Here is a 26,221-nt window from a genome sequence, read left to right as displayed (position 1 = left end):
GTGGACTGGGGACAGCAAGGAGTCATCATCATGCCAGGTAGTCCTGACGCATGGTCCTAGGGCTCAGGTCCTCCGAGAGAAAGAGAGAATTAGAGAGAGCATACTTAAATTCACACAGGAAACCGGATAAGACTCTCATTCGGAGTCAGTGTCACTGTGAAAGAAAATGTTCAGTTAGAATAGTTTCATATATGAGCCCTGTATCAACAGGGCTAAACAGATATATATGAGAGAGAGTTGAAGGTTGAATATATTAGGTTGAATATATTATTATTACCTGCTAGATCTACTGTCTCTTTTATATAATGACGTTTCAGCTAGATCTACTGTCTCTATTATATTATGACAGACCAGCTAGATCTACTGTCTTTATTATATTACAACAGACCAGCTGTATCTACTGTCTCCATTTCACTTTGACCATTGATGTGGTCCTGCCCTCTCCTCAACAGCCTCAAATAGGCTATTTCATGTGGGTTGGGGTGGGGCGGCAGACGCACGCATCTCACATTTCATGACATTGTCCTCTCCCGTTCAAAAAATATTCCTCCACAATCGCTAAATGAATCGTCCAACAACAATCTCTGGCTCACCTTCCCAATCAATTTATTCTAAAATTGTGTGTACATCTGTATATCTAGACTTAGATTTAGCTTTCCCTGACTTAGTCTCCATAATGATTGATATATAAACAGCTGAATCTGCGCATTCACCAAACAATGCAGTGTGTAATATTTGTTTCTCCTTCCGGTATGAAACTTCAATACCTAATGACTCACTTTACGCTGGAGCTTACTACATGGGTTGTTCTTGCAACACATAAACATGGCGTATTGCCGTTTAGCTCAGTTCATTGGCTATCTACCCAGCTAGATTTCAAGACGATCAGTGGTCATTGGGTTAAAAGACAGCCAATCAACGAAACAGCGGGCAAATCATTGGTGCACAATGATGTCATGACTTGTTGTCTTCAAATCGGTTTCTTTCAGTCAATACGTCCCGCGAAATGGCCCATCAGGTTTGATTGTGTTACAAACAAACCAGTTGATTGCAGTGAAACCAAACATGACTGGAGAAGTCACGTTCTGTGTGGGTTATTTACCTGGAATGTGTCGTCAAATGGAATGAGACGGAATTCACGACACAAGCGGTTCACAAAATGTTTTGTGTTAGGCTATAAAAATGGATTTGATCAAACAAAAGATCATTCATTGTGTAACAATGAGCATTGGAATTGGAAACAGACGAAGATTGTCAAAGGTAAACCATTTATTTTACTGCCGTTTGTGATTATGTTACGCCTGTGCTGGTTAAAACATTTTTTTTTAATGGGGCTCTATGCTCAGATAATCACATCGTATTCTTTCGCAGTAAATCCTTTTTTAAAAATCTGACAACACAGTTGGATTAGCAAGATTCTAGGCTTTCGTTATATGTGAGACACTTGTACCGTATGTTGTGGAATTTCAGCCCGCTAGCGGGTTCCGTGCGCAGCGAGGTTAACATGAGTCTTCAATATTCCCAGGTAAGAAGTTTTAGGTTGTAGTTATAGGAATTATAGGACTATTTCTATCGATACGATTTATATTTCACATACCTTTGACTATTGGATGTTCTTATAGGCACTTTAGTATTGCCAGTGTAACAGTATACAGTGGGGCAAAAAAGTATTTAGTCAGCCACAAATTGTGGAAGTTCTCCCACTTAAAAAGATGAGAGGTCTGTAATTTTCATCATAGGTACACTTCAACTGTGACAGACAAAATGAGGGGAAAAAATCCAGAAAATCACATTGTAGGATTTTTACAATAACAAAAGTCAATAACAAAAGTTTATCTCAATACTTTGTGATATACCCTTTGTTAGCAATGACAGAGGTCAAAAGTTTTCTGTAAGTCTTCACAAGGTTTTCACACACTGTTGCTGGTATTTTGGCCCATTCCTCCATGCAGATCTCCTCTAGAGCAGTGATGTTTTGGGGCTGTTGCTGGGCAACATGGACTTTCAACTCCCTCCAAAGATTTTCTATGGGGTTGAGATCTGGACACTGGCTAGGCCACTCCCGGACCTTGAAATGCTTCTTACGAAGCCACTCATTCGTTGCCCGGGCGGTGTGTTTGGGATCATTGTCATGCTGAAAGACCCAGCCACGTTTCATCTTCAATGCCCTTGCTGATGGTAGGCTTTGATACTTTGGTCCCAGCTCTCTGCAGGTCATTCACTAGGTCCCCCCCCGTGTGGTTCTGGGATTTTTGCTCACCGTTCTTGTGATCATTTTGACCCCACGGGGTGAGATCTTGCGTGGAGCCCCAGATCGAGGGAGATGATCAGTGGTCTTGTATGTCTTCCATTTCCTAATAATTGCTCCCACAGTTGATTTCTTCAAACCAAGCTGCTTACCTATTGCAGATTCAGTCTTCCCAGGCTGGTGCAGGTCTACAATTTTGTTTCTGGTGTCCTTTGACAGCTCTTTGGTCTTGGCCATAGTGGAGTTTGGAGTGTGACTGTTTGAGGTTGTGGACAGGTGTCTTTTATACTGATAACAAGTTCAAACAGGTGCCATTAATACAGGTAACGAGTGGAGGACAGAGGAGCCTCTTAAAGAATAATTTACAGGTCTGTGAGAGCCAGAAATCTTGCTTGTTTGTAGGTGACCAAATACTTATTTTCCACCATAATTTGCAAATAAATTCATTAAAAATCTTAATGTGATTTTCTTAATTTTTTTTTCTTCTCATTTTGTCTGTCATAGTTGAAGTGTACCTATGATGAAAATTACAGGCCTCTCTCATCTTAAGTGGGAGAACTTGCACAATTGGTGGCTGACTAAATACTTTTTTGTCCCACTGTAGCTTCCGTTCTTCTCCTCGCTCCTACCTGTGCTCGAACCAGGAACACATCAACAAAAGCCACACTCGAAGCAACGTTACCCATGCAGAGCAAGGGGAACAACTACTCCAAGTCTCAGAGCGAGTGACGTTTGAAACACTATTAGCGCGCACCCCGCTAACTAGCTAGCCATTTCACATCGGTTACACCAGCCTAATCTCGGGAGTTGATAAGCTTGAAGTCATAAACAGCACAATGCTTGACGCATTGTGAAGAGCTTCTGTCTAAACGCACAAAATTGCTGATTGAATGAATTCTTACGAGCCTGCTGGTGCCTACCGTCGCTCAGTTAGATTGTTCTATCAAATCATATACTTTAAAAAAAAAAAGTTTTCTCCCCAATTTCGTGGTATCCAATTGTTTTGTCTCATCACTACAACTCCCGTACGGGCTTGGGAGAGACGAAGGTTGAAAGTCATGCGTCCTCCAATACACAACCCAACCGAGCAGCACTGCTTCTTAACACAGCGCGCATCCAACCCAGAAGCCAGCCGCACCAATGTCTCGGAGGAAACACCGTGCACCTGGCAACCTTGGTTAGCGCGCACTGCACCCGGCCCGCCACAGGAGTCGCTGGTGCGTGATGAGACAAAGACATCCCGACTGGCCAAGCCCTCCCTAACTCGGACGACGCTATGCCAATTGTGCGTCGCCCCACGGACCTCCCGGTTACGACAGAGCCTGGGCGCGAAACCTGAGTCTCTGATGGCACAGCTGGTGCTGCAGTACAGCACCCTTATTAACCACTGCGCCAAATCATATACTTAAGTATAACATAATAAAACACAGAAATACGAGCCTTGATTCATTAATATGGTCAAATCCGGAAACTTTCATCTAGAAAACAAAACATTTATTCTTTCAGTGAAATACGGAACCGGATTTCTTTTAGCTAAATATGCAGGTTTAAAAATATATACTTCTGTGTATTGATTTTCAGAAAGGCATTGATGTTTATGGTTAGGTACAGTCGTGCAGCGATTGTGCTTTTTTCACAAATGCGCTTTTGTTAAATCATCCCCCAGTTGGCTGTCTTTGTTAGGAATAAATAGTCTTCACACAGTTTGCAATGAGCCAGGTTGCCCAAGCTGCTGCATATACCCTGACTCTGTTGCACAGAACGCAAGAGAAGTGACATAATTTCCCTAGTTAAAAGAAATTCATGTTAGTAGGCAATATTAACTAAATATGCAGGTTTAAAAATATCTTTGGAGCAACGACAGTCCTTTTTCGCGAATGCCACGGCATCGATTATAAGCAACGCAGGACACGCGAGAAACTAGTAATATCATCAACCATGTGTAGTTAACTAGTGATTATGATTGATTGTTTTTTTTAGAAGTTTAATGCTAGCTAGCAACTTACCTTGGCTTCTTACTGCATTCGCGTAACAGGCAGGCTCCTCGTGGAGTGCAATGTAATCAGGTGGTTAGAGCGTTGGACTAGTTAACCGTAAGGTGGAAGGTTGAATCCCCGAGCTGACAAGGTAAAAATCTGTCGTTCTGCCCCTGGACAAGGCAGTTAACCCACCGTTCCTAGGCCATCATTGTAAATAAGAATTTGTTCTTAACTGACTTGCCTAGTTAAATAAAGGTGTTAAAAAATAACGATTTCCGATTGTTATGAAAACTTGAAAGTGGCCCTAATTAATCGGCCATTCCGATTTAATCGGTCAACCTCTAATTCACATGTTTCTGTTGGGCCTGCATGATGAATGTTGTGTATAACTCCAATATTCAACCATTCTTTTTGTTTTTGTTACAATCAGTACAAGAGGAGGAGGATGATGATGATGATGAAGAAGAGGACAACGATGAGGTGGACGATGAAGATTTGACTGAGGAGAAGAATCTGAAAAAGATGAAGGATCAGCGATCCCAGGGCAAGGTGAGAGAATCCTAGCAGTATCTACACGATTGACCATCTGAATGGCCTGTTTCATCCAACATAAAAGAACATCGTTATCATTAGGCATAGTGCACTATAGGGAATAGGGTGCCATTTTGGGGACACTCTAAGATGTATCTCTCCTGTCCTGTCCCAGCAGACTCTGGCGGTGAAGGTGACCCCCGGCAAAGTGAAACCCTGGGAAACTGGTTCCGTGGTGAACAAGGTTCGACTGGAGAAGGAGGAGAAGGCAGAGGAGAAGCGTCTGGCAATCATGATGATGAAGAAAAAGGAGAAGTACCTGTACGACAAGATCATGTTTGGCAAGAAGAGGACGACACGAGAGGTGAGTACCCTCCACTCCACACCTGCCTAACTGACATTGCAACTCACAAGCCTCCCTCGCTGCGTTCCATCTCCAGTCTGTACGTGGATGTAGATGAATAGATAGACACGACATGTAACTGTCGGACCCATCAGTACTGTCGCCTTGGGAACAGCCAGTCTCACAGCCATATTAACCTCTCTAGGGTAGGGGGCAGCATTCTGAATTTTGGATGAAAAGCATGCCCAAATTAAACAGCCTGCTACTCAGGCCCAGAAGATATGATATGCATATAACTGGTAGATTTGGATAGAAAACACTCTAAAGTTTCCAAAACTGTTAGTATAGTGTCTGTGAGTGTAACAGAACTGATTTTGCAGGCGAAAACCTGAGAAAAATCCATTCAGGAAGTAGTTTTTTGTTGTTGGTTTTGTAGTTTTCTATTCAATGCCATGACAGTATCCATTGACTTAGGACTCCATTTGCAGTTCCTATGCCTTCCACTAGATGTCAAGTCTTTAGAAATCGTTTCAGGCTTGTAATTCTTATAAATGAGGGAGTAAGACCAGTCTGAACGAGTGGACCCTAACGTGACGCAGAGTTTTTTTCAGGCGCATGTGCATTTCTTGTTTACCTTTTTTATATTGACGACGTTATTGTCCGGTTGAAATATTATAGCTCATTTAGGCTAAAAAACAACCTGAGAATTGAATATAAACATCGACATGTTTCTATGAACTTTATGGATACAATTTGGATTTTTTTTGTCTGAGTTTGAGCCTATGGATTATTGAAGAAAACGTTTTTTGGCTATAAAGAGACTTCATCGAACGAAAGGAACATTTATTGAGTAAATGAATGTCTTCTGATTGCCACCATATAAAGATCATCAAAGGTAAGGGATTAATGTTATCTCTATTTCTGAGTTTTGTAACGCTTCTGCTTGGCTGGTTACTGTTTGTAATAATTTGTCAACTGGGCTATGTTCTGGGCTAGGTATGTTCTGGGCTAGGTATGCTTTTAAAAAAAATAATGAGCATGTCTCTAATTGAATTTGGCGCTCTGCAACCTCACTGGATGTTGGCCAGATGGGACGCTAGCGTCCCACATACCCTAGAGAGGTTAATATACATGGAGTAGGCAGTGGAGGCTGCTGAGGGGAGGACGGCTCATAGTAATAGCTGGAACGGTCAATGGAATGGTATCAAACGTGGTTTCCATGTGGTTGATACCATTCCATTGACTACATTCCAAGCCTTATGAGCCAGCCTCAACTGGGAGGTAGAGAATCAGACCCCATTGGGCATTTTGGGAAAACTGGCAGTGTACTTTCCAGCAGGCTGGTCTCTGTGCCTAGTACCTACTAGAGGTTGAACGATTAATCGGCATGGCAACTTGAAATCGGCCCCAATTAATTGTTCATAACAATCGGTACTTGGCATTTTTGGACACTGATTACATTGCATTCCACGAGGGAACTGCATGGCAGGCTGACCATCTGTTATGTGAGTGCAGCAAGGAGCCAAGGTAAGTTCCTAGCAAGTATTAAACTAAAAAACAATCAATCTTCACATAATCACTAGTAACTACACATGGTTCATATTACTAGGTTAACTAGCTTGTCCTGCGTTGCATATAATTAATGCGGTGCCTATTAATTTATCATCGAATCACAGCCTACTTTGCCAAACGGGGGATGATTTAACAAAAGCGCATTTGAGAAAAAACCACAATCGTTGCACGACTGTACCTAACCATAAACATCAATGCCTTTCTTAAAATCAATACACAGAAGTATATATTTTTTTAAACATGCAATATTAACTAGGGAAATTGTGTCACTTCTCTTGCGTTCATTGCACGCAGAGTCAGGATATATGCAACAGTTTGGGCCGCCTGGCTCATTGCGAACTAAATTGCCAGAATTTGACATGATTATGACATAACATTGACGGTTGTGCAACAGCCCGTTCGATAAGATTCCTAATGGTTCCGTATTTCACTGAAAGAATAAACATTTTGTTTTCGAAATGATAGTTTACGGATTTGACCATATTATTTACCAACGGTATTTCTGTGTTTATTATATTATAATTAAGTCTATGATTTGATAGAGCAGTCTAACTGGGCGGTGGTAGGCAGCAGCCGGCTCGTAAGCATTCATTCAAACTTTACTGCGTTTGCCAGCAGCTCTTAGCAATGCTTGACTCAGTGCTGTTTATGACTTCAAGCCTATCAACTCCTGAGATAAGGCTGGCAATACTAAAGTGCCTATATGAAATACAAATGGTATAGAGAGAAATAGTCATTGCGTCATAATTCCTATAATATCTACAACGTTAAACTTCTTAACTGGGAATATTGAACCACCAGCTTTCATATGTTCTGAGCAATGAACTTAAATGTTAGCTTTTTACATGGCACATATTGCACTTTTACTTTCTTCTCCAACACTGTGTTTTTGCATTATTTAAACCAAATTGAGCATGTTTCATTATTTATGAGACTAAATAGATTTGATTTATTTATTATATTAAGTGTTCATTGTTCATTCAGTATTGTTGTAGTTGTCATTATTTATATATATATATATATATATATATATATATATATATATATACATAAATAAATTAATTGGCCGTTTTAATCAGTATCGGCTTTTATGGTCCTCCAATAATCGGCATTGAAAAGCATAATCGGCCGACCTCTAGTACCCACCTATTGAGCTGTAGGAATGTTTAACAGGGTTTGAATAGTTGTGTCCTGGAAAGCATGCACACTAAAACGATAGCCCCTTCTAATAGAATTGGTCAATTTCTAAATCTTTTTTGAATTTTTTTTTTACCAAATCCCTCTTTTTCTTTTATGTCGAGTACCAGTCAAAAGTATTTGGACTATTTCCTACATTGTAGAATAATAGTGAAGACATCAAAACTATGAAATAACACTTGGAATCATGTTAAACAAGTTTTAAACAAATCATGTTAATCAGTGTTAAACAAATCAAAATATATTTTATTTGAGATTCTTCAAAGTGGCTACCCTTTGCCTTGATGACAGCTTTGCACGCTCTTAGCATTCTTTCAACCAGCTTCACCTGGAATGCTTTTCCAAAGGTCTTGAAGGAGTTCCGACATGTGCTGAGCACTTGATGGCTGCTTTTCCTTCACTCTGCAGTCGAACTCATCCCAAATCATCTCGATTTGGTTGAGATCGGGGTAATTGTGGAGGCCAGGTCATCTGATCCAGCACTCCATCTCTCTCCATCTTGGTCAAATTTCCCTTACACAGCCTGGAGGTGTGTTGGGTCATTATCCTGTTGAAAACAAATGATAGTCACTGCAAACCAGATGGGATGGCAGAATGCTGTGGTAGCCATGCTGGTTTAGAGATTTCACATTGTTTTGAGAAACTTACCCCACAATAGACTTCCTAATTGCTTGTTCTGCAGTTTGGGGGCTACGAAAAAACATGAATAAAGGCTAAAAAAAAACGGTCATTTTAGAAACAGCTTCACTCTCAGTACAGCGATGCAGGTCTTTTGATATTGGACACATGAAATTGTGTAATTACAAACTTTATCCGCATCATATTCCATTTGTGCGATTCAAGTGGTTTCTCCTACCAGCTGTGCTGCTTCTGTGTAGCCTGCACAGCGCAGCTAACCGATCGAGTTGCATATTTATCATGCAAAAGAGCCCAAACTCCAAGCGACGATTCAAATGTTTACTCAACGAAGATGTAACAGCTGAATACACACATTCAATACAGTGCAGTGTCCACTTTTACCCATATCTCTCATCCCTTCCACAAAGATGTACTTTTCCATCAACCAGGATTTCTCTGTGCTGCTCTGTTCATATCACAGGCCTGATCAGTAAGGAGAGGTTTTGTGTTATTGGGAGTACACATTCCTGCAGTCAGAGTTTGAACCTCTCAGACGGTCGTGTAGAAGAATTTTTTATTTTTTAATTTTTTATTTTATTTCACCTTTATTTAACCAGGTAGGCTAGTTGAGAACAAGTTCTCATTTGCAACTGCGACCTGGCCAAGATAAAGCATAGCAGTGTGAGCATACAACAAAGAGTTACACATGGAGTAAACAATTAACAAGTCAATAACACAGTAGAAAACGAAGGGGGGGTCTATATACAATGTGTGCAAAAGGCATGAGGAGGTAGGCAAATAATTACAATTTTGCAGATTAACACTGGAGTGATAAAAGATCAGATGGTCATGTACAGGTAGAGATATTGGTGTGCAGAAGAGCAGAAAAGTAAATAAATAAAAACAGTACGGGGATGAGGTAGGTGAAAAGGGTGGGCTATTTACCAATAGACTATGTACAGCTGCAGCGATCGGTTAGCTGCTCAGATAGCTGATGTTTGAAGTTGGTGAGGGAGATAAAAGTCTCCAACTTCAGCGATTTTTGCAATTCGTTCCAGTCACAGGCAGCAGAGAACTGGAACGAAAGGCGGCCAAATGAGGTGTTGGCTTTAGGGATGATCAGTGAGATACACCTGCTGGAGCGCGTGCTACGGATGGGTGTTGCCATCGTGACCAGTGAGCTGAGATAAGGCGGAGCTTTACCTAGCATAGACTTGTAGATGACCTGGAGCCAGTGGGCCCGTGCAGAGAAGTACAAGATGGAACTTCACTGAACTTTATAGAATTCTCTAGAAAGGATAGTTAACGTTGATAGTGTTTCGCTGTTCTGTGGGAGTTGTGCTAGAATCAATGCAATATTAGCCACTTTCAATGTAATCTACCGAAACAAAATTAACTATGCAAGACTTAGTATGCAAAACTAACTGTGCGAGAGATTTTCTTGTAGGCAGAGCGCATTGGAGTAGGATTCTATAGCATTGACAGGCATGGCTCCGGTCCGTACTCTACACAAACCGGTGCGCCATATTCAATCAGAGCTGCAGTAGGGCCATATGCAAATTGCCATATATGGATCTGTACCATTTACATTGAACTGGACTGTGTTTATAGCATGAGCAGTCGTGAGTAGATGTGTTTGTTTTGAGATCAAAGTGAGAGCTACATGTAGCCACGTGTGCACCATTGTTCATATGTTTTGCTAGTCAGTGAGTTATTAGCCCATTTATAGATAATTTGTTGTCAACGATGGGGGAGTGGTTACTTCCTACAAGAGCGCACAACGTGTGCGTTTCTAGCCGTTTTTGTCAGGTAAATCAAATTAATAGCTTTTTTCCCTCAAAGGGTCAGTGTTGTATTTTGAGACCAGCTTGAATACTCTAAGTAGGCAGGGGTTAGTTTAATTTGTCTGATTCTCAGTAATAATGGTATGGGAATATTTATGCATTTTTATTTTGTAACGTTGTTTTTTTGCATCAAACAACACAACAGCTTCTTTAGTTACCTTGTCTGAAGAACAACTGGATTAACAGGTTAATGTCAAGCCCTGCATGTTTTTGTTTTTTTAAGTCTCATGGACTGTAGGCCTTACATTGAACACCACACATTGGCTGCTGCTGTAGGCTGCATGATAGAACAGTTATTTTCTCCATTGTTTCAACATTATGATCAAATAGCCACAGTAGCCTACTTGACCACTTAACTGTAACTTGAAGTGGGTACTGCCTCTGTTCAGAGTAAATGTGCGGCGGAAGATTTCACAATGTTCAAGTTTGCGCCCAGCAGACCTTAAATTTGCTCAGTGCCCCAAAACAATTGAGGGAACATTTCCCAACAGTACATTTAATCTCTTAGGATATAAAAACAATCTATTCATACTAAAAATATATAATGCTATAAAACTCTAAAAGTAATATAAAACAGTAATTTACATTCTATCAAATCCCTTAACTTCTTGCGTCGAGCAATCCCGTATCCGGGAGCGTAATCATAGCCTCAAGCTCATTACCATAACGCAACGTTAACTATTTATGAAAATCGCAAATGAAATGAAATAAATATATTGGCTCACAAGCTTAGCCTTTTGTTAACAACACTGTCATCGCAGATTTTCTAAATATGCTTTTCAACCATAGCTACACAAGCATTTGTGTAAGAGTATTGATAGCTAGCCTAGCATTCAGCAGGCAACATTTTCACAACCAAGAAAAGCATTCAAATAAAATAATTTACCTTTGAAGAACTTCAGATGTTTTCAATGAGGAGACTCTCAGTTAGATAGCAAATGTTCAGTTTTTCCAAAAATATTATTTGTGTAGGAGAAATCGCTCTGTTTTGTTCATCACGTTTGGCTAAGAAAAACCCCCGAAAATTCAGTCATTACAACGCCAAACTTATTTCCAAATTAACTCCATAATATTGACAGAAACATGGCAAACGTTGTTTAGAATCAATCCTCAAGGTGTTTTTCACATATCTATTCGATGATAAATCATTCGTGGCAGTTTGGTTTCTCCTCTGAACCAAATGGAAAAATGCACGCAGCTGGAGATTACGCAATAATTTTGACGGAGGACACCAAGCGGGCACCTGGTAAATGTAGTCTCTTATGGTCAATCTTCCAATGATAGGCCTACAAATACGTCACAATACTGCAGACACCTTGGGGAAACGACAGAAAGTGTAGGCTCATTCCTGGCGCATTCACAGCCATATAAGGAGACAGTGGAACACAGCGCCTTCAAAATCTGGGACATTTCCTGTTTGAAATTTCATCTTGGTTTCGCCTGTAGCATCAGTTCTGTGGCACTCACAGATAATATCTTTGCAGTTTTGGAAACGTCAGTGTTTTCTTTCCAAAGCTGTAAATTATATGCATAGTCGCATCTTTTCGTGACAAAATATCTTGTTTAAAACAGGAACGTTTTTTTTATCCATAAATTAAAAGAGCGCCCACTATATCCAAGAAGTTAAAGAGCATGTGACCTTGGTTGCACACCCATGAATTCTTCAGTCGGGGCGGCAGGGTAGCCTAGTGGTTAGAGCGTTGGACTAGTAACCGGAAGGTTGCGAGGTCAAACCCCCGAGCTGACAAGGTACAAATCTGTCGTTCTGCCCCTGAACAGGCAGTTAACCCACTGTTCCCAGGCCGTCATTGAAAATAAGAATGTGTTCTTAACTGACTTGCCTGGTTAAATAAAGGTAAAATAAAATAAAATAAAAAGTCACTCCACTGTTCATTAACTCAATCTGATCTCCCTTCGCAGGCAAACAAACTGGCTGCCAAGAGAAAGGCTCACGAAGACACCAGCAAGGCAGAGAAGAAGCAGAAAAAGGCCAAGAAACCGTAGCCACCTAACAGTGGAAATTCATCAAGGACTGGTTTTGATTTGTATGGTTGTCAATCATACAAGGTTAACGTCTCATGAAACTCATGGGTTTATTATGGGAAAAAAGTGAGTTGGTCCCATGGAGATTGAGATCAATGTTAGTGTCATTTGTCAAGCATGTTTGCAGGAAGGAATACTAGAGCAGTCACATTGTTGCAAAATATTATCCACCCTGCCTCGTCAAACGTTGAGGTGAATGTCTGCTTTGTTCTTATTTGTGTGAACTCTGACATTCTGGTCAGTACTCTGTAAAAGAAAGATTTTACCACTGATTAATTTTAATCTATTAAATGGGGTTCTGTGTTCACCATTTACTGTTAATGACTAATAACATAAACAACAAGCCCTGCTGTCATCAGAGAAATTAACTTGGCTTGAAACCTCCCCTAACAAAAAAACAACACTTTTTGTATACTTTTAAAAAAGTAGGACACTTTTTTTGCTTGATGTGTAATTACAATAAATCGTTTTTGTTCAAAGTAACCCACTTCTTTGAACTTGAGGGCAGGGAGCGATGCATAGGGTAACACTAACTTACACTTGAAGTCGGAAGTTTACATACACCGTAGCCAAATAAATGTACTCAGTTTCACAATTCCTGACATTAATCCAAGTAACAATTCCCTGTCTTAGGTCAGTTAGGATCACCACTTTATTTTAAGAATGTGAAATGTCAGAATAATAGTGATTTCAGCTTTTATTTCTTTCATCACATTCCCAGTGAGTCAGTAGTTTACATACACTCAATTAGTATATGGTAGCATTGCCTTTAAATGGATTAACTTGGGTCAAATGTTTCGGGTAGCCTTCCACAATCATTTTCCTTTCTCATGAAGCCATCTATTTTGTGAAGTGCTCCAGTCTCTCCTGCCGCAAAGTACCCCACAAAATTATGCTGCCACCCCCGTGCTTCACGGTTGGGATGGTGTTCTTCGGCTTGCAAGCCTCCCCCTTTTTCCTCCAAACATAACAATGGTCATTATGGCCAAACAGTTCTATTTTTGTTTCATCAGACCAGAGGACATTTCTCCAAAAAGTATCATCTTTGTCCCCATGTGCAGTTGCAATCCGTAGTCTGGCTTTTTATGGCTGATTTTTGAGCAGTCGCTTCTTCCATGCTGAGCGGCCTTTCAGATTATGTCGAAATAGGACTTGTTTTACTGTGGATATAGATACTTTTGTACCTGTTTCCTCCAGCATCTTCACAAGGTCCTTTGCTGTTGTTCTGGGATTGATTTTGCGCTTTTCGCACCAAAGTACCTTCATCTGTAGGAGACAGAATGCATCTCCTTCCTGAGCGGTATGACGGCTGCGTGGTCCCATGGTGTTTATACTTATGTGCTACTGTTTGTACAGATGAATGTGATACCTTCAGGCGTTTGGAAATTGCTCCCAATGATGAACCAGACTTGTGGTCTACAATTTTTTTTCTGAGGTCTTTGCTGATTTTCTTTTGATTTTCCCATGACGTCAAGCAAATGTACTGAGTTTGAAGGTAGGCCTTGAAATACATCCACAGGTACACCTCCAATTGATTCAAATGATGTCAATTAGCCTATCAGAAGCTTATAAAGCCATTTACATTTTCTGGAATTTTCCAAGCTGTTTAAAGGCACAGTCAACTTAGTGCATGTAAACTTCTGACCCACTGGAATTGTGATACAGTGAATGATAAGTGAAATAAACAATTGTTAGAAAAATCACTTGTCATGTACGAAGTAATGTCCTAACCGACATGCCAAAACTATAGTTTGTTAACAAGACATTTGTGGAGTGGTTGAAAAACTAGTTTTAATGTCTCCAACCTAAGTATGTAAACTTCCGACTTCAACTGTACCCATGTCAACTTAATGTATTTTCACTGTTTTTGTCACACTACAACCTTTTCTCAAGACTCCATTATGAAGATTTAAGTTGTGCTAATCCTTTGGATAAAGATACCTGTGTCAGTGTCCTATTGTAATGCATTACTGACTATTCCTTCTATTCAGTGTACCACTCACTGGGAGCCAAATCATTTATTGGTGCCGGTTGTGTCGGTCTATGCATGACAGAAGGCAGCCTTCTGGGTTCCATATATGCTGGTGGTGGCACCGTTGGACCAACTCTGATACCAAAGAGGTGGAATCTGATGCCACATCATGAGGACTGTGGCGGGGACAGAGGCTGAGGATGCCATGTTATCAAAGTAGCCTTTTCCACAGTGCTGAGCTGGCCTGATTATGCATCCCCTTCATTGCTGTAGGCCACTGTCCATAGGGTGGCGCACAATTGGCCCAGTGTCGTCTGGGTTTGGTCGTGGAAGGCCATCATTGTAAAAAAAAAAAAATCTTAACTTAAGGTTAAATTTTAAAAGTCCTGAAACCATGACGTAAAAGCACAGTACATTTGGCTTGGCCTGCTTTGGGTAAATCAGGCATGTGGTGGGGGCTGAGTTTGGTCCACTATCCTGACCTGTGGGTGGTAATGACGAGGGACTGCCCTCTGATCATGCTGTGATCTCAGTGGGTTAGGGGCCAGTCCCTCCTGCTACTCAATCTCCTTATTCACTGACTGACCCTCCCACTCACCAGCATGCCTCAACTACATTCCACACATGCCAGTCCGAATCTCAGCCTGGCACTTGGAGCGTGTGCCCGCCAGGGTGCTCCATGCTCAACAAAAGGTTGAGTGTTCAGACTGGGGGGGGGGGGGGGGGACTATCGGTATGGTCCCTCTGGTTTGAAGGGCTACAGTGTGCAGAAAGGGTAGGACAGTGCCCACCTCCCTTACTGTAATGGTCAGTGCTGTATGACCACATATTGTCACATCCCGTCTCCCAGAGCCAAATGGACTCCTCAATCCCTGGCTCGTATGGTCGTTCTCTATTGACATCTTACTGCTGTTGAATGGCCGGTCCGGTAGTGGTACAAAATACAGTGTTCCATATTCTCACGAGTACAAAAGACTAGCTAGGCAAATTTCCATTAATTGTTTTTTAGTCCAGGAGTAGGTTGAGTCTGAGTCAGGTAAAATCGGGCCTCAATTTGAAACAAAATGCAGAATGAATTAAAAAAGCTTTTAGAAGCATAATCAATCTATAGCTTCAAAATATAAATAGGCTGTTGGTCCTTTAATTTGAGAACGGTAACAGTTCTCCAGCCCATCCCTCCGAGTTAATTTAGGATTGTTTCTAGAATGTATTCTGTACTGTAACTGGGTTCACCACAAAACAAAGACTACATGAAATACAATGCCCATTTATTTTCAGTTTATTTGGACAATAATCTATTGTCTGTCATTCCTAATAACAGCCCTTGGTTGTGTGTTATTTACAATAATCCATGTGTTCACATGCCTTAACTTAATATTTGTATATTCTATTCATCTGATTTTTGTCAAAAGTATACAGTATATGCAAAGCTTGCTAAAACAACTTTTGAGCAATACTGTAGTGAGACAGCAAGCTTGGAGAAGATGGCACAATCGAGCTCTTTGTGCCTTGGCTCTCTGCAATTGTTCTTTTTATACTATTTGCTACCCCTCCTATCAGCTTTCAGCTCAGACTAGTGTCTGCTCTCAATAGCCTTCTGTATGCAGCCAGAGAATAGAGCCCATGCCCTGGCCCCCTCTCTTTCTCTTTATCTCTTTCTCTACCTCCTCTCCATCTCTCGTTCCCTCTTTCTTTTTCCCTTTGTGTCTCTCCCTCCCCTCTCGTTCTCTTTTAAACACAAACAAGTGCAAGTCCTGACAGGGAGCCTGATGTCACAGTTGGCTGTATTCAGCTGGATCTCGTTCAGAGTCGAAAGTGGAGCAGGAGAATCAGGTGTGCATAATATACAGAGAGAGAGAGAGAGAGAGCGCACCTGCCATATGAATTGGCTATGGAGCGTTGGGCATAACATGTAATGAAAAGGAAAGCATTTTACCATGTGGTGGGGTTGTGACACCGTGTGTGACCCGACGACCAGACACAAGCAACCAGTGGACTGGACAGCTCCTCTGAGACGTACTGCTATGCACTCTGAGGAGAAACAACAGTCTTAGGTTTTAACTTCAGTTGCATTTTTCATCTAACTGCAGTTGCGGGATTTATGCACAACAGGGTAAGTGTTATGTTTTACGAAGAGAATGATATGAGGATCATTTGAAAATTAAATGTATATTGTTTTTTGGTCGTATTCTTTGACAAACGGTTTAATAGAATGATCAGACTGCAACTATAATATATTTTTATCTCAAGTTTATGAGCTCTGAAATGTGAGCTGAAGAAAATTGTTTCTGCCATGCGATAGAGCAGCCCATTTAGTTTGGGCATTTGGGCATTGCCAATGAGATGGAGTGCATAGTAACTTTGCCCTCATATTGAATGCTTTCCTGAATGTCTCTTTTTGGGGTTCATTGTCCCGTATGTCGTCATGCATCGTATGTCATTATGTGCGTCTGAAGGTTATGACATCATTAGATAATGGATACATTGCTGCTTATGCAATTTGTGGAGAGCGTGACTTTTGCCTTTGACCTTACGATTCGATTTGAATGGTATTGTATGCATAAAGTCTTAGCACCTACTTATATCAGACCATACTCAGACAGTTGATGCAATAAAACGGTACACATTGACACCTGCCCAACAAACAATACAATGCCATTACAGTATAAAGTGGGGTCCGAAATTATTGCGAGCCTTGATAAAGAGCAAAAATTACACTCTAAAATAAACTATTCAAATACTGGGCTACAGGTAACTTCCAAAATAATGGAAACGCTTGAGTAAATGAGGGATACACCTGTCAGGTGGGTGGATTATCTTGGTAATGGAGAAATGCTAGCTAAAAGGGAAGTAAACAAATTTGTGCACAACATTTGAAATAAAACATATTTTTGTGCATTTGGTAAATTCCTGGGATCTTTTATTTCAGCTTATGAAACATGGAACCAACACTACATGATGCGTTTATATTTGTGTTCAGTATAGTATAAAATAATATAATTTCAAAACAATTTTGAGCATACAAAATAGCTCAGTATTTGAATTATTTATTTTACACAGTAATTTTTGCTCATCTTTATCAAGGTTGTCAATATCTTCAGACCCCACTCTATATTTCTATATCACAGCCATCATTATCTGAAATGATGACTCCCTTCGGGTTCAGAAATAATTTCCAGCAGGTGTTAAACGCAGGCCCCTGGTGGCCCCTCGGGTTTAATTCCAGGTGCATCCCTCCCAGAGGCAGAGGAAGCCCTCAGCCTAACGAAGCACACATCTATCTATACCAAGGTCCATTTTCAGGTTAAACAGCTCCATGCAAAGTCCACTGTTCAGGAGGACTAGTGCTCAAATGTCTCCCATATATCCCAATGCCTGGGCTGGTTTGAGGGCAGGGAGAATGGCCCCTCATGTGCCTCCATAATGGCCCCTTCATGAAGCTCCCTGACAAAGGAGCAAAATACACTATCTACTTTATCTACTTCATCATAGCAATTATCAGTAACAAAACTTTTTTTTTCTCCATCAGACAAAAAATATCACACAAATGTCTGCAAAATTGGAACAGTGATTCTAGCTGATGTTAGACCCAAATGTTTCCAAGAGATTTCAAAATTATGGAAACTAGTTTTTGATCTTTTCAAGGAGCTGTTTTGAGGAGAAACCTCAAACATAAACAAAGATTTGGGAGCTTTCTGTGAAGTCAAGAGTATTTTGATAGAGGTTTCTTGATTTGGTTTGTCTTTAGTATAGTTTCTCCACACTGCTACAGGTGGAAACCGGGTGACCCATGTTACCTACTGAATGCTGACTTAGCCTCTGGGTCACTGTTTTTGCGTTTACACAGTTAGCCCAATTTGTATATTTTTGTTCACTAATTCGTCCTTTGACCAATAAGATCTGAAAAAGATCTGATGTGAAAAGATCTGTTGTGATTGGTCAAAAGACCAATTAGTGGGGGGAAAAAATATCAGAATTGGGCAGCCTGTGTGCAGTCCGATCGGATTCCAAGCTACAGGGTGAATAGCTGCAGACTCAGACTGGATCACTTTCCAGCCCAATGCATTATTAATCTAAAGGATAGATGACACAAACACAGTGTATATCCGGCCTTGCTGTAGTGTAGCTTCACTGTGCACTGTTCCGATTAAAGGCACAGTGGTAACACTGCTTAAAGCATGCAGGTGTAATGCTTATAACTTGTTATAAGAATGTTTAAGCCTTCATATTGTCTTACAATTTTAAGTCTAACATAGACTTAAATGATCATAAACTCTTGAGTATATAACTTTCATGATTAGGTGCTGGGACATATACCTTTGGACAATATGCCATTGGGCAGTTTTCTAGGAATTGTATAAAGAATGCAGTATCAATCAATCAATCAAATATATTTATAAAGCCCTTCTTACATCAGCCGATGTCACAAAGTGCTGTATACAAACCCAGCCTAAAACCCCAAACAGCAAGCAATGCAGATGTAGAAGCACGGTGGCTAGGATCAACTCCCCAGAAAGCCCAGAACCTAGAGAGGAACCAGGCTCTGAGGGGTGGCCAGTCCTCTTCTGGCTGTGCCGGGTAGAGATTATAACAGAACATGGCCAAGATATTCAAACGTTCATAGATGACCAGCAGGGTCAGATAATAATAATCACAGTGGTTGTAGAGGGTGCAACAGCACTTCAGGAGTAAATGTCAGTTGGCTTTTCATAGCCGATCATTCAGAGATAGAGACAGCAGGTGCGGTAAAGAGAGAGTACAAAACAGCAGGTCCGGGACAAGGTAGCACGTCCAGTGAACAGTATGTGGGTTGAAACGATCAAGGAATGCACTTTTTCTTTTCTTTTTTACATTTGCTCAACATTAACCTAGTAGTTGATGTGAAGTTACAGTGGGGAGAATAAGTACTTGATACACTGACGATTTTGCAGGTTTTCCTACTTACAAAGCATGTAGAGGTCTGTAATTGTTATTATAGGTACACTTCAACTGTGAGAGACGGAATCTAAAACAAAAATCCAGAAAATCACATTGTATGATTTTTAAGTAATTAATTTGCATTTTATTGCATGACATAAGTATTTGATACATCACAAAAGCAGAACTTAATATTTGGTACAGAAACCTTTGTTTGCAATTACAGAGATCATACGTTTCCTGTAGTTCTTGACCAGGTTTGCACACACTGCAGCAGGGATTTTGGCCCACTCCTCTATACAGACCTTCAGGTTTCGGGGCTGTCGCTGGGCAATACGGACTTTCGGCTCCCTCCAAAGATTTTATATTGGGTTCAGGTCTGGAGACTGGCTAGGCTACTCCAGGACCTTGAGATGCTTCTTACGGAGCCACTCCTTAGTTGCCCTGGCTGTGTGTTCGGGTCGTTGTCATGCTGTAAGACCCAGCCACGACCCATCTTCAATGCTCTTACTGAGGGAAGGAGGTTGTTGGCCAAGATCTCGCGATACATGGCCCCATCCATCCTCCCCTCAATACGGGGGGACCTTGCATGCGCTGCAGGATTTTAATCCATGACGGCGTAGTGTGTTACTATTGGTTTTCTTTGAGACTGTGGTCCCAGCTCTCTTCAGGTCATTGACCAGGTCCTGTCGTGTAGTTCTGGGCTGATCCCTCACCTTCCTCATGATCATTGATGCCGCACGAGGTGAGATCTTGCATGGAGTCCCAGACCGAGGGTGATTGACCGTCATCTTGAACTTCTTCCATTTTCTAATAATTGCGCCAACAGTTGTTGCCTTCTCACCAAGCTGCTTGCCTATTGTCCTGTAGCCCATCCCAGCCTTGTGCAGGTCTACAATTTTATCCCTGATGTCCTTACACCCTCTCTGGTCTTGGCCATTGTGGAGAGGTTGGAGTCTGTTTGATTGAGTGCGTGGACAGGTGTCTTTTATACAGGTAACGAGTTCAAACAGGTTCAGTTAATACAGGTAATGAGTGGAGAACAGGAGGGATTCTTAAAGAAAAACTAACAGGTATGGGAGAGCCGGAATTCTTACTGGTTGGTAGGTGATCAAATACTTATGTCATGCAATAAAATGCAAATTAATTACTTAAAAATCATACAATGTGATTTTCTGGATTTTTGTTTTAGATTCCGTCTCTCACAGTTGAAGTGTACCTATGATAAAAATAACAGACTTTGTAAGTAGGAAAACCTGCAAAATCGGCAGTGTATCAAATACTTGTTCTCCCCACTGTATGCTTTAAGTGAATGCTTTGGAAAAACAACAATATTGCGTAAAAAATGTATACGTCATTGAAAGATAGTGATCTAATAATAGCACATAACATGAGACATTTCTGTAACATTTGTCATAACCTGCCATAATATGGTCATAACACTGTCATTACACATATATTTAGACCTGTTGTGACATATGTAGCATTATTTTATGGCCGGTAATGACCCCTACATAAGAGTGTCCAAACCCACGAAACCTACCACACAAGGCAAAACATTCCATTACACCATAACCTTCTTGTCAACAGTATGTTTGTTATACAACATTTTCCATAATTGACCATATAAAATTATCATTGTAATTACACGCACATTGATGTCATACATGCACCTACCCCAGTGCTCTGTTGCTGATGACTGGGATGAACACAGGAGCAGGACTAGACACCCTATTTTTGATTGATGACTGACATAAGGGCATGTACGTGATGACTGACATTGACTGACATAAGGGCATGTACGTGACAGGCCTATCTGGCTTATATGATTATGATGGTCATAATGCTTCTTGACAGAGTCATAAAGTGTATTTTCGTAGTCCAAGTAAAGTGACACAGGATGGTCCTAATGCTTCTTGACAGAGTCATTAAGTGTATTTTCGTAGTCCAAGTAAAGTGACACAGGATGGTCCTAATGCTTCTTGACAGAGTCTTAAAGTGTATTTTCGTAGTCCAAGTAAAGTGACACAGGATGGTCCTAATGCTTCTTGACAGAGTCTTAAAGTGTATTTTCGTAGTCCAAGTAAAGTGACACAGGATGGTCCTAATGCTTCTTGACAGAGTCTTAAAGTATATTTTCTTAGTCCAAGTAAAGTGACACAGGATGGTCCTAATGCTTCTTGACAGAGTCTTAAAGTGTATTTTCGTAGTCCAAGTAAAGTGACACAGGATGGTCCTAATGCTTCTTGACAGAGTCTTAAAGTATATTTTCTTAGTCCAAGTAAAGTGACACAGGATGGTCCTAATGCTTCTTGACAGAGTCTTAAAGTGTATTTTCGTAGTCCAAGTAAAGTGACACAGGATGGTCCTAATGCTTCTTGACAGAGTCTTAAAGTATATTTTCTTAGTCCAAGTAAAGTGACACAGGATGGTCCTAATGCTTCTTGACAGAGTCTTAAAGTATATTTTCTTAGTCCAAGTAAAGTGACACAGGATGGTCCTAATGCTTCTTGACAGAGTCTTAAAGTATATTTTCTTAGTCCAAGTAAAGTGACACAGGATGGTCCTAATGCTTCTTGACAGAGTCATTAAGTGTATTTTCGTAGTCCAAGTAAAGTGACACAGGATGGTCCTAATGCTTCTTGACAGAGTCATTAAGTGTATTTTCGTAGTCCAAGTAAAGTGACACAGGATGGTCCTAATGCTTCTTGACAGAGTCATAAAGTATATTTTCTACATGTAAAAAAAAAAAAAAAAAACATGACTGTGAAGAATTCATTACAACAACAAAGGAATTAAGAAACAAACTTTCAAACAAAAGGCAACTTATTTGCAGGGGAAAAACACATTTGAATAAATGTGGGTTTGACACTCTTATGTAGGTGTCATAACCAACCATAAAAAAGCACAATATTTATCACAACAGGTGTAAATATATGGGTCATGACAGTGTTATGACCATATTATGACAGATTGTGGCAAGTTATGTCAACTGTTGTGACATGGTTATGACCGTGTCATAATGTGTTAGGACGCTGGGTGTCAAGTAAAGTGTTACCGAAATTTAAATTATGCCTAGAGATAACCTCAACAGATTGAACAGAGTGGATTTCTAAGAGTTGTTCCATTACCAGAGGCACACAATGTCCTAACTGGAAACAGCCATCTGACTGAGCTGCTGTGTGTTCCCAAATAATTGGCCACAGGAGACAGTGGATCCAAGGGACTTGCAGAATCCATGTCAATGAAAAAGTTGAGGTCATCGATGAACCATAACCATAGAAGATTTCAGGACTGCCAGTCCATTGTTTTGGTATACTGGATAACTTCAACTTAACTTAAAACTTAACTTAAATTTTGCTTCAGATAACTTCTATTTGGGACCATGGTTGGCAAGCAGGGGAGGCAATGGAGGTCGATGTGCAAAGGCCTTGTCCTGGGTACTCTACTCACTAGCTGTATGATCCTGCTCTACTGCCTTTCTGCTCCACAGGCCCACTTCAACCTGCCTGAGTAAGCCTCATCCATACTCTTCTTACTGGGGGGGATGTTGGTACAATGGTTGGGCATCCTTTGAAGTATATATTGCATCAACAACATTCAGTAGCAATATACATGTATATGATATAGCCCACAGATGATACAGATACTTGTATTTGCCATATGAATGATGGTAGTACGCTACTGTACTATGGGAGGCAAAAGGAGTTTTCTATAACATTGCATGATGGTAAATCAGTCTATAACATTGGTAATTTGATAATGTGTTGTATTTGTACGCGTGCTCTCCATAGGGGTCCAGTGCCTTACTCCTGTTCCCATCGACCTGCTCAAGCCCACACCAGACTTTTCAAAAACAGCTCACACCATTCACCGGGGCAGACAGGCATCTGCACTCCCAAAGTGGACATCATGTTCATGAAAACACACAAGACAGCTAGCAGCACACTCCTCAACATCCTCTTCCGATTCGGAGAGAAGCACCGGCTCAAGTTTGCCTTCCCAAACAGCCGTAATGACTTCTTCTACCCCTACCCATTCCAGCGCTCCCAGGTCAAGGACTACAGGCCTGGCATGTGCTTCAATATCATCTGCAACCACATGCGCTTCAACGCACCTGAGGTGGCCAAGGTGCTTCCTACAGACACCTCCTATATCACCATCCTCAGAGACCCGGCTGAGCTCTTTGAATCCTCCTTCCACTACTTTGGCCGCCTGGTGCCCATGACCTGGAAAATACCAGGCGAGGACAAGTTGGGGGAGTTCCTGCGCGACCCCCGCCACTACTTTGACCCCAATGGCTTCAACTCCTTCTACCTCAAGAATCTGCTGTTCTTCGACTTTGGGCAGGAAAACACTCTGGAGCTGGGCGACCCGCGGGTAGAGGAGGGCATCCGGGCCATCGCAGGCCGCTTCCAGCTGGTCATGCTGGTGGAGCACTTTGATGAGTCCCTCATGCTGCTCAAGGACGCCCTCTGCTGGGAGATGGACGACCTGCTCTTCTTCAAGCTCAACGCCCGGAAGGACTCCACCGTGTCTAAACTGACCCCGGAGCTGAGGGTCAAGGCCCTGCAGTGGAATGCCGTGGACTGGAGGCTTTACCAACACTTTAACGTCACCTTCTGGAGGAAGGTGGATGCATACGGACGCCAGCGAATGGCCGACGATGTGGCGGAGCTCCAGAGGAGGAACGCAGTGATGGCAGCAGTCTGTATCGAGGGAGGCCATGCTGTGGACGCAGGGAGCATCCAGGAGACAGCCATGCAGCCCTGGCAGCCCATCGGGGAGAAGTCAATCATGGGCTACAACCTGAAAAATAATGTGGACAAGGCCCACCGCAAGCTGTGCCTTAAGATGCTCACCCCAGAGCTGCAGTACCTGACAGAGCTGGGGGTCAACCTTTGGATCACTAAACTGTGGGGTCATGTGAGAGACGTGATCAACTGGTGACTAGAGGGTGATTAGAGAGACACGAGCCATGGGCCAAGAGAGTGCGGCTGTGGGTGTGTGCCTGCTTGTGTGAGAGCCCCTATTGGATTGCATAGACTCCAAGGCCTGAATGCCTGCAGAAGATCATAAGGGGTTTGGTTTTGCATAGCCTTCTCAATCATGGTATGATGGACTCTTCCTCTGTGTCAGCAGTATTGACTTGTTTGCCTTAAATACAGTACATGTTTGCAGTATGTAATGTACCTGATAGGTGCTTGAGAACTGCAACGTTTGTGTTAGAATCTGAAGATAAGCATAAGCATCCCTCTTTAAAATGTACGTGTTTATAGGTATAGTATACTGAATACCCTTTATACCCTCAGCCCTGCCAATCTTAGAGTATTTTTGAAATAAAGACTAAATTGAAAAGATGTCTGTTGATTTGACTTATCAAGGTTGTTCGCAAAGTTAATAGTTAAAAAATGATGTCTTGATGTGCATTTTGCTTTACTTTTCAAGACGTATATCTAGAAATCACATCATCTCAATTTTACACCCACTTTAGACGTCATGTTTGTAACAACATAATTGTAATAACACCAGGTCATGTAATAACTTATAATATTGTACTACTTTACTCCCACTTTAGAAGTCATGCTTGTAACAACAGATAATTGTAATAACACCATGTCATGTAATAACTTTTAATAATGTACTACTCTTTCTGGATTATGTTATAAATCGCCAGATAACGTAATTGTTTAACAGATAACATAATACCCTTTTCTTGATAACGTAATAATATTACATTTTTCTGTGATTATTCTGTGAATAAAAAAGTAGTAGACCAATTAGTAGAACATCTGTAGAAAAAAGATCCGAAATAGGCTGCCTGTGTTAACGCAGCCCATGTGATTCAGTTGAACCGGCAGCATGCCGACCTTACCCTGTCTCTGTCTCCCAAACAGGAGTATGTAGCTTGATGGGATATCTCAGCGCATCGGCTCTTTTCTATCCATTGCTTCTGTCTTTGATTGGTCAGCTTCCGGGAGGAGGAGGAGTGTGGTTGGCAAGGGAAATAGGTGTGGGTAATAAGTAACTAAAAGACATACAACATTATTGTAGATAAAAGAGTATAGAATAAGATGAAAGGTAGAAATATAAGATGTTTTTTCCTTGTTCTTTATTTTCTTCATTTATTTAAAGGTTTTGGGCTACTATCCCATTGGGTGTGATTTGTCTTGCTTCTTGTTTTGTGAAATGTTTTGCTTCTTTTCTTCTTGATGGGCATCATCTGGCTTTCCATGTGTTGAGTTTAAGGCTGAGTGTTTAGATCTGAGCCTGGGTCCGGGAAGGGGTCAGGTGGGGGCTTGGATAGGAACCTTGTTTTGGGTAAGGGGTACCGGGGTTTGGGTACGGACTCGATTTAGGGTAACTAAGGGGTATAGTTGTGTAGTTTTCTTTTAGGACAGGTGTCCAGTAGGGTGGAGAGAGGAGTGTCCTTGTAATGAATGCTTCTTCAATTGTTTTCTTTAGTGATAGGTTATATGCTTTGGAAATGTATTGTTTTCCTAACAGGTCCAGGCATTCAGTGATGGTTTTCATGCCAGAGATATCATGGAGGTAGGTAACAGTTAAGTTGCTTTGGAGGTGGTAGACTGCTCTTATTGCGGTGTTCTGCATGACTTGTAGTTTGTTTGTTTTTAAGTTTGGCTGATGACATTATCCAGGCTGGCGAGGAGTACTCGAAAACAGGCCTGATGTAGCTCCGGTACACGTTCAGTAATGTAGTTGGAACTGCTCCGGTACTCCTCCCACACAGGGCTTTTAGATGTTTTATTCTTAATTTTCTTTCTGTTTCGACGTTTTGAATGTGTATTATCCATTTCATATCTTGCTGGAATGTCACCCCCAGGAACTTAGCATTTTTTTCTGTCTTTAGGTTTTGTCTTTAAAGGTGTTTAAATAGTATAATTGATCAATACACCATCATACCAGGTAATTTAATGCTTAAAAACAAAAAAAGGA

At 41.2% G+C, this 26,221-nt stretch overlaps 2 protein-coding genes across 2 annotated transcripts in view; both read left to right on the top strand.

The window, feature by feature from the left end:
* The window catches only part of LOC109876218 (pescadillo homolog), a 30,238-nt gene extending 17,556 nt beyond the window's left edge, over window positions 1-12,682 (top strand). The window contains 3 exon segments of the mRNA XM_020468681.2: window positions 4,658-4,776; window positions 4,937-5,122; window positions 12,253-12,682. Coding sequence (XP_020324270.1) covers window positions 4,658-4,776; window positions 4,937-5,122; window positions 12,253-12,336 — 389 coding nt within the window. The 3' untranslated portion in view covers window positions 12,337-12,682.
* Window positions 12,683-16,080: 3,398 nt separating this feature from the next.
* LOC109871475 (galactosylceramide sulfotransferase-like) lies at window positions 16,081-25,040 on the top strand. Its single transcript, XM_020462379.2, has 3 exons — window positions 16,081-16,460; window positions 22,631-22,777; window positions 23,059-25,040. The coding sequence occupies exons 2-3, from the start codon at window positions 22,650-22,652 to the stop codon at window positions 24,212-24,214; spliced, it is 1,284 nt and encodes a 427-aa protein (XP_020317968.1). The 5' UTR covers window positions 16,081-16,460; window positions 22,631-22,649; the 3' UTR covers window positions 24,215-25,040.
* Window positions 25,041-26,221: the final 1,181 nt, after the last annotated feature.

Source organism: Oncorhynchus kisutch, linkage group LG3 (assembly GCF_002021735.2).
Source record: "Oncorhynchus kisutch isolate 150728-3 linkage group LG3, Okis_V2, whole genome shotgun sequence".
Lineage (NCBI taxonomy): Eukaryota > Metazoa > Chordata > Actinopteri > Salmoniformes > Salmonidae > Oncorhynchus > Oncorhynchus kisutch.
The sequence above is the reverse complement of the archived record's forward strand: the minus strand, read 5'-3'. Positions and strand labels throughout refer to the sequence as shown.

What these genes read in the sequence shown, in the direction of transcription:
- LOC109871475 (XM_020462379.2), top strand. Translation starts at nt 22,650, where the DNA reads ATGGTTGGCAAGCAGGGGAGGCAATGGAGGTCGATGTGCAAAGGCCTT. An exon ending in GCCCACTTCAACCTGCCTGA is followed by an intron (nt 22,778 to 23,058) that starts GTAAGCCTCATC and finishes TGCTCTCCATAG; the next exon opens with GGGTCCAGTGCCTTACTCCT.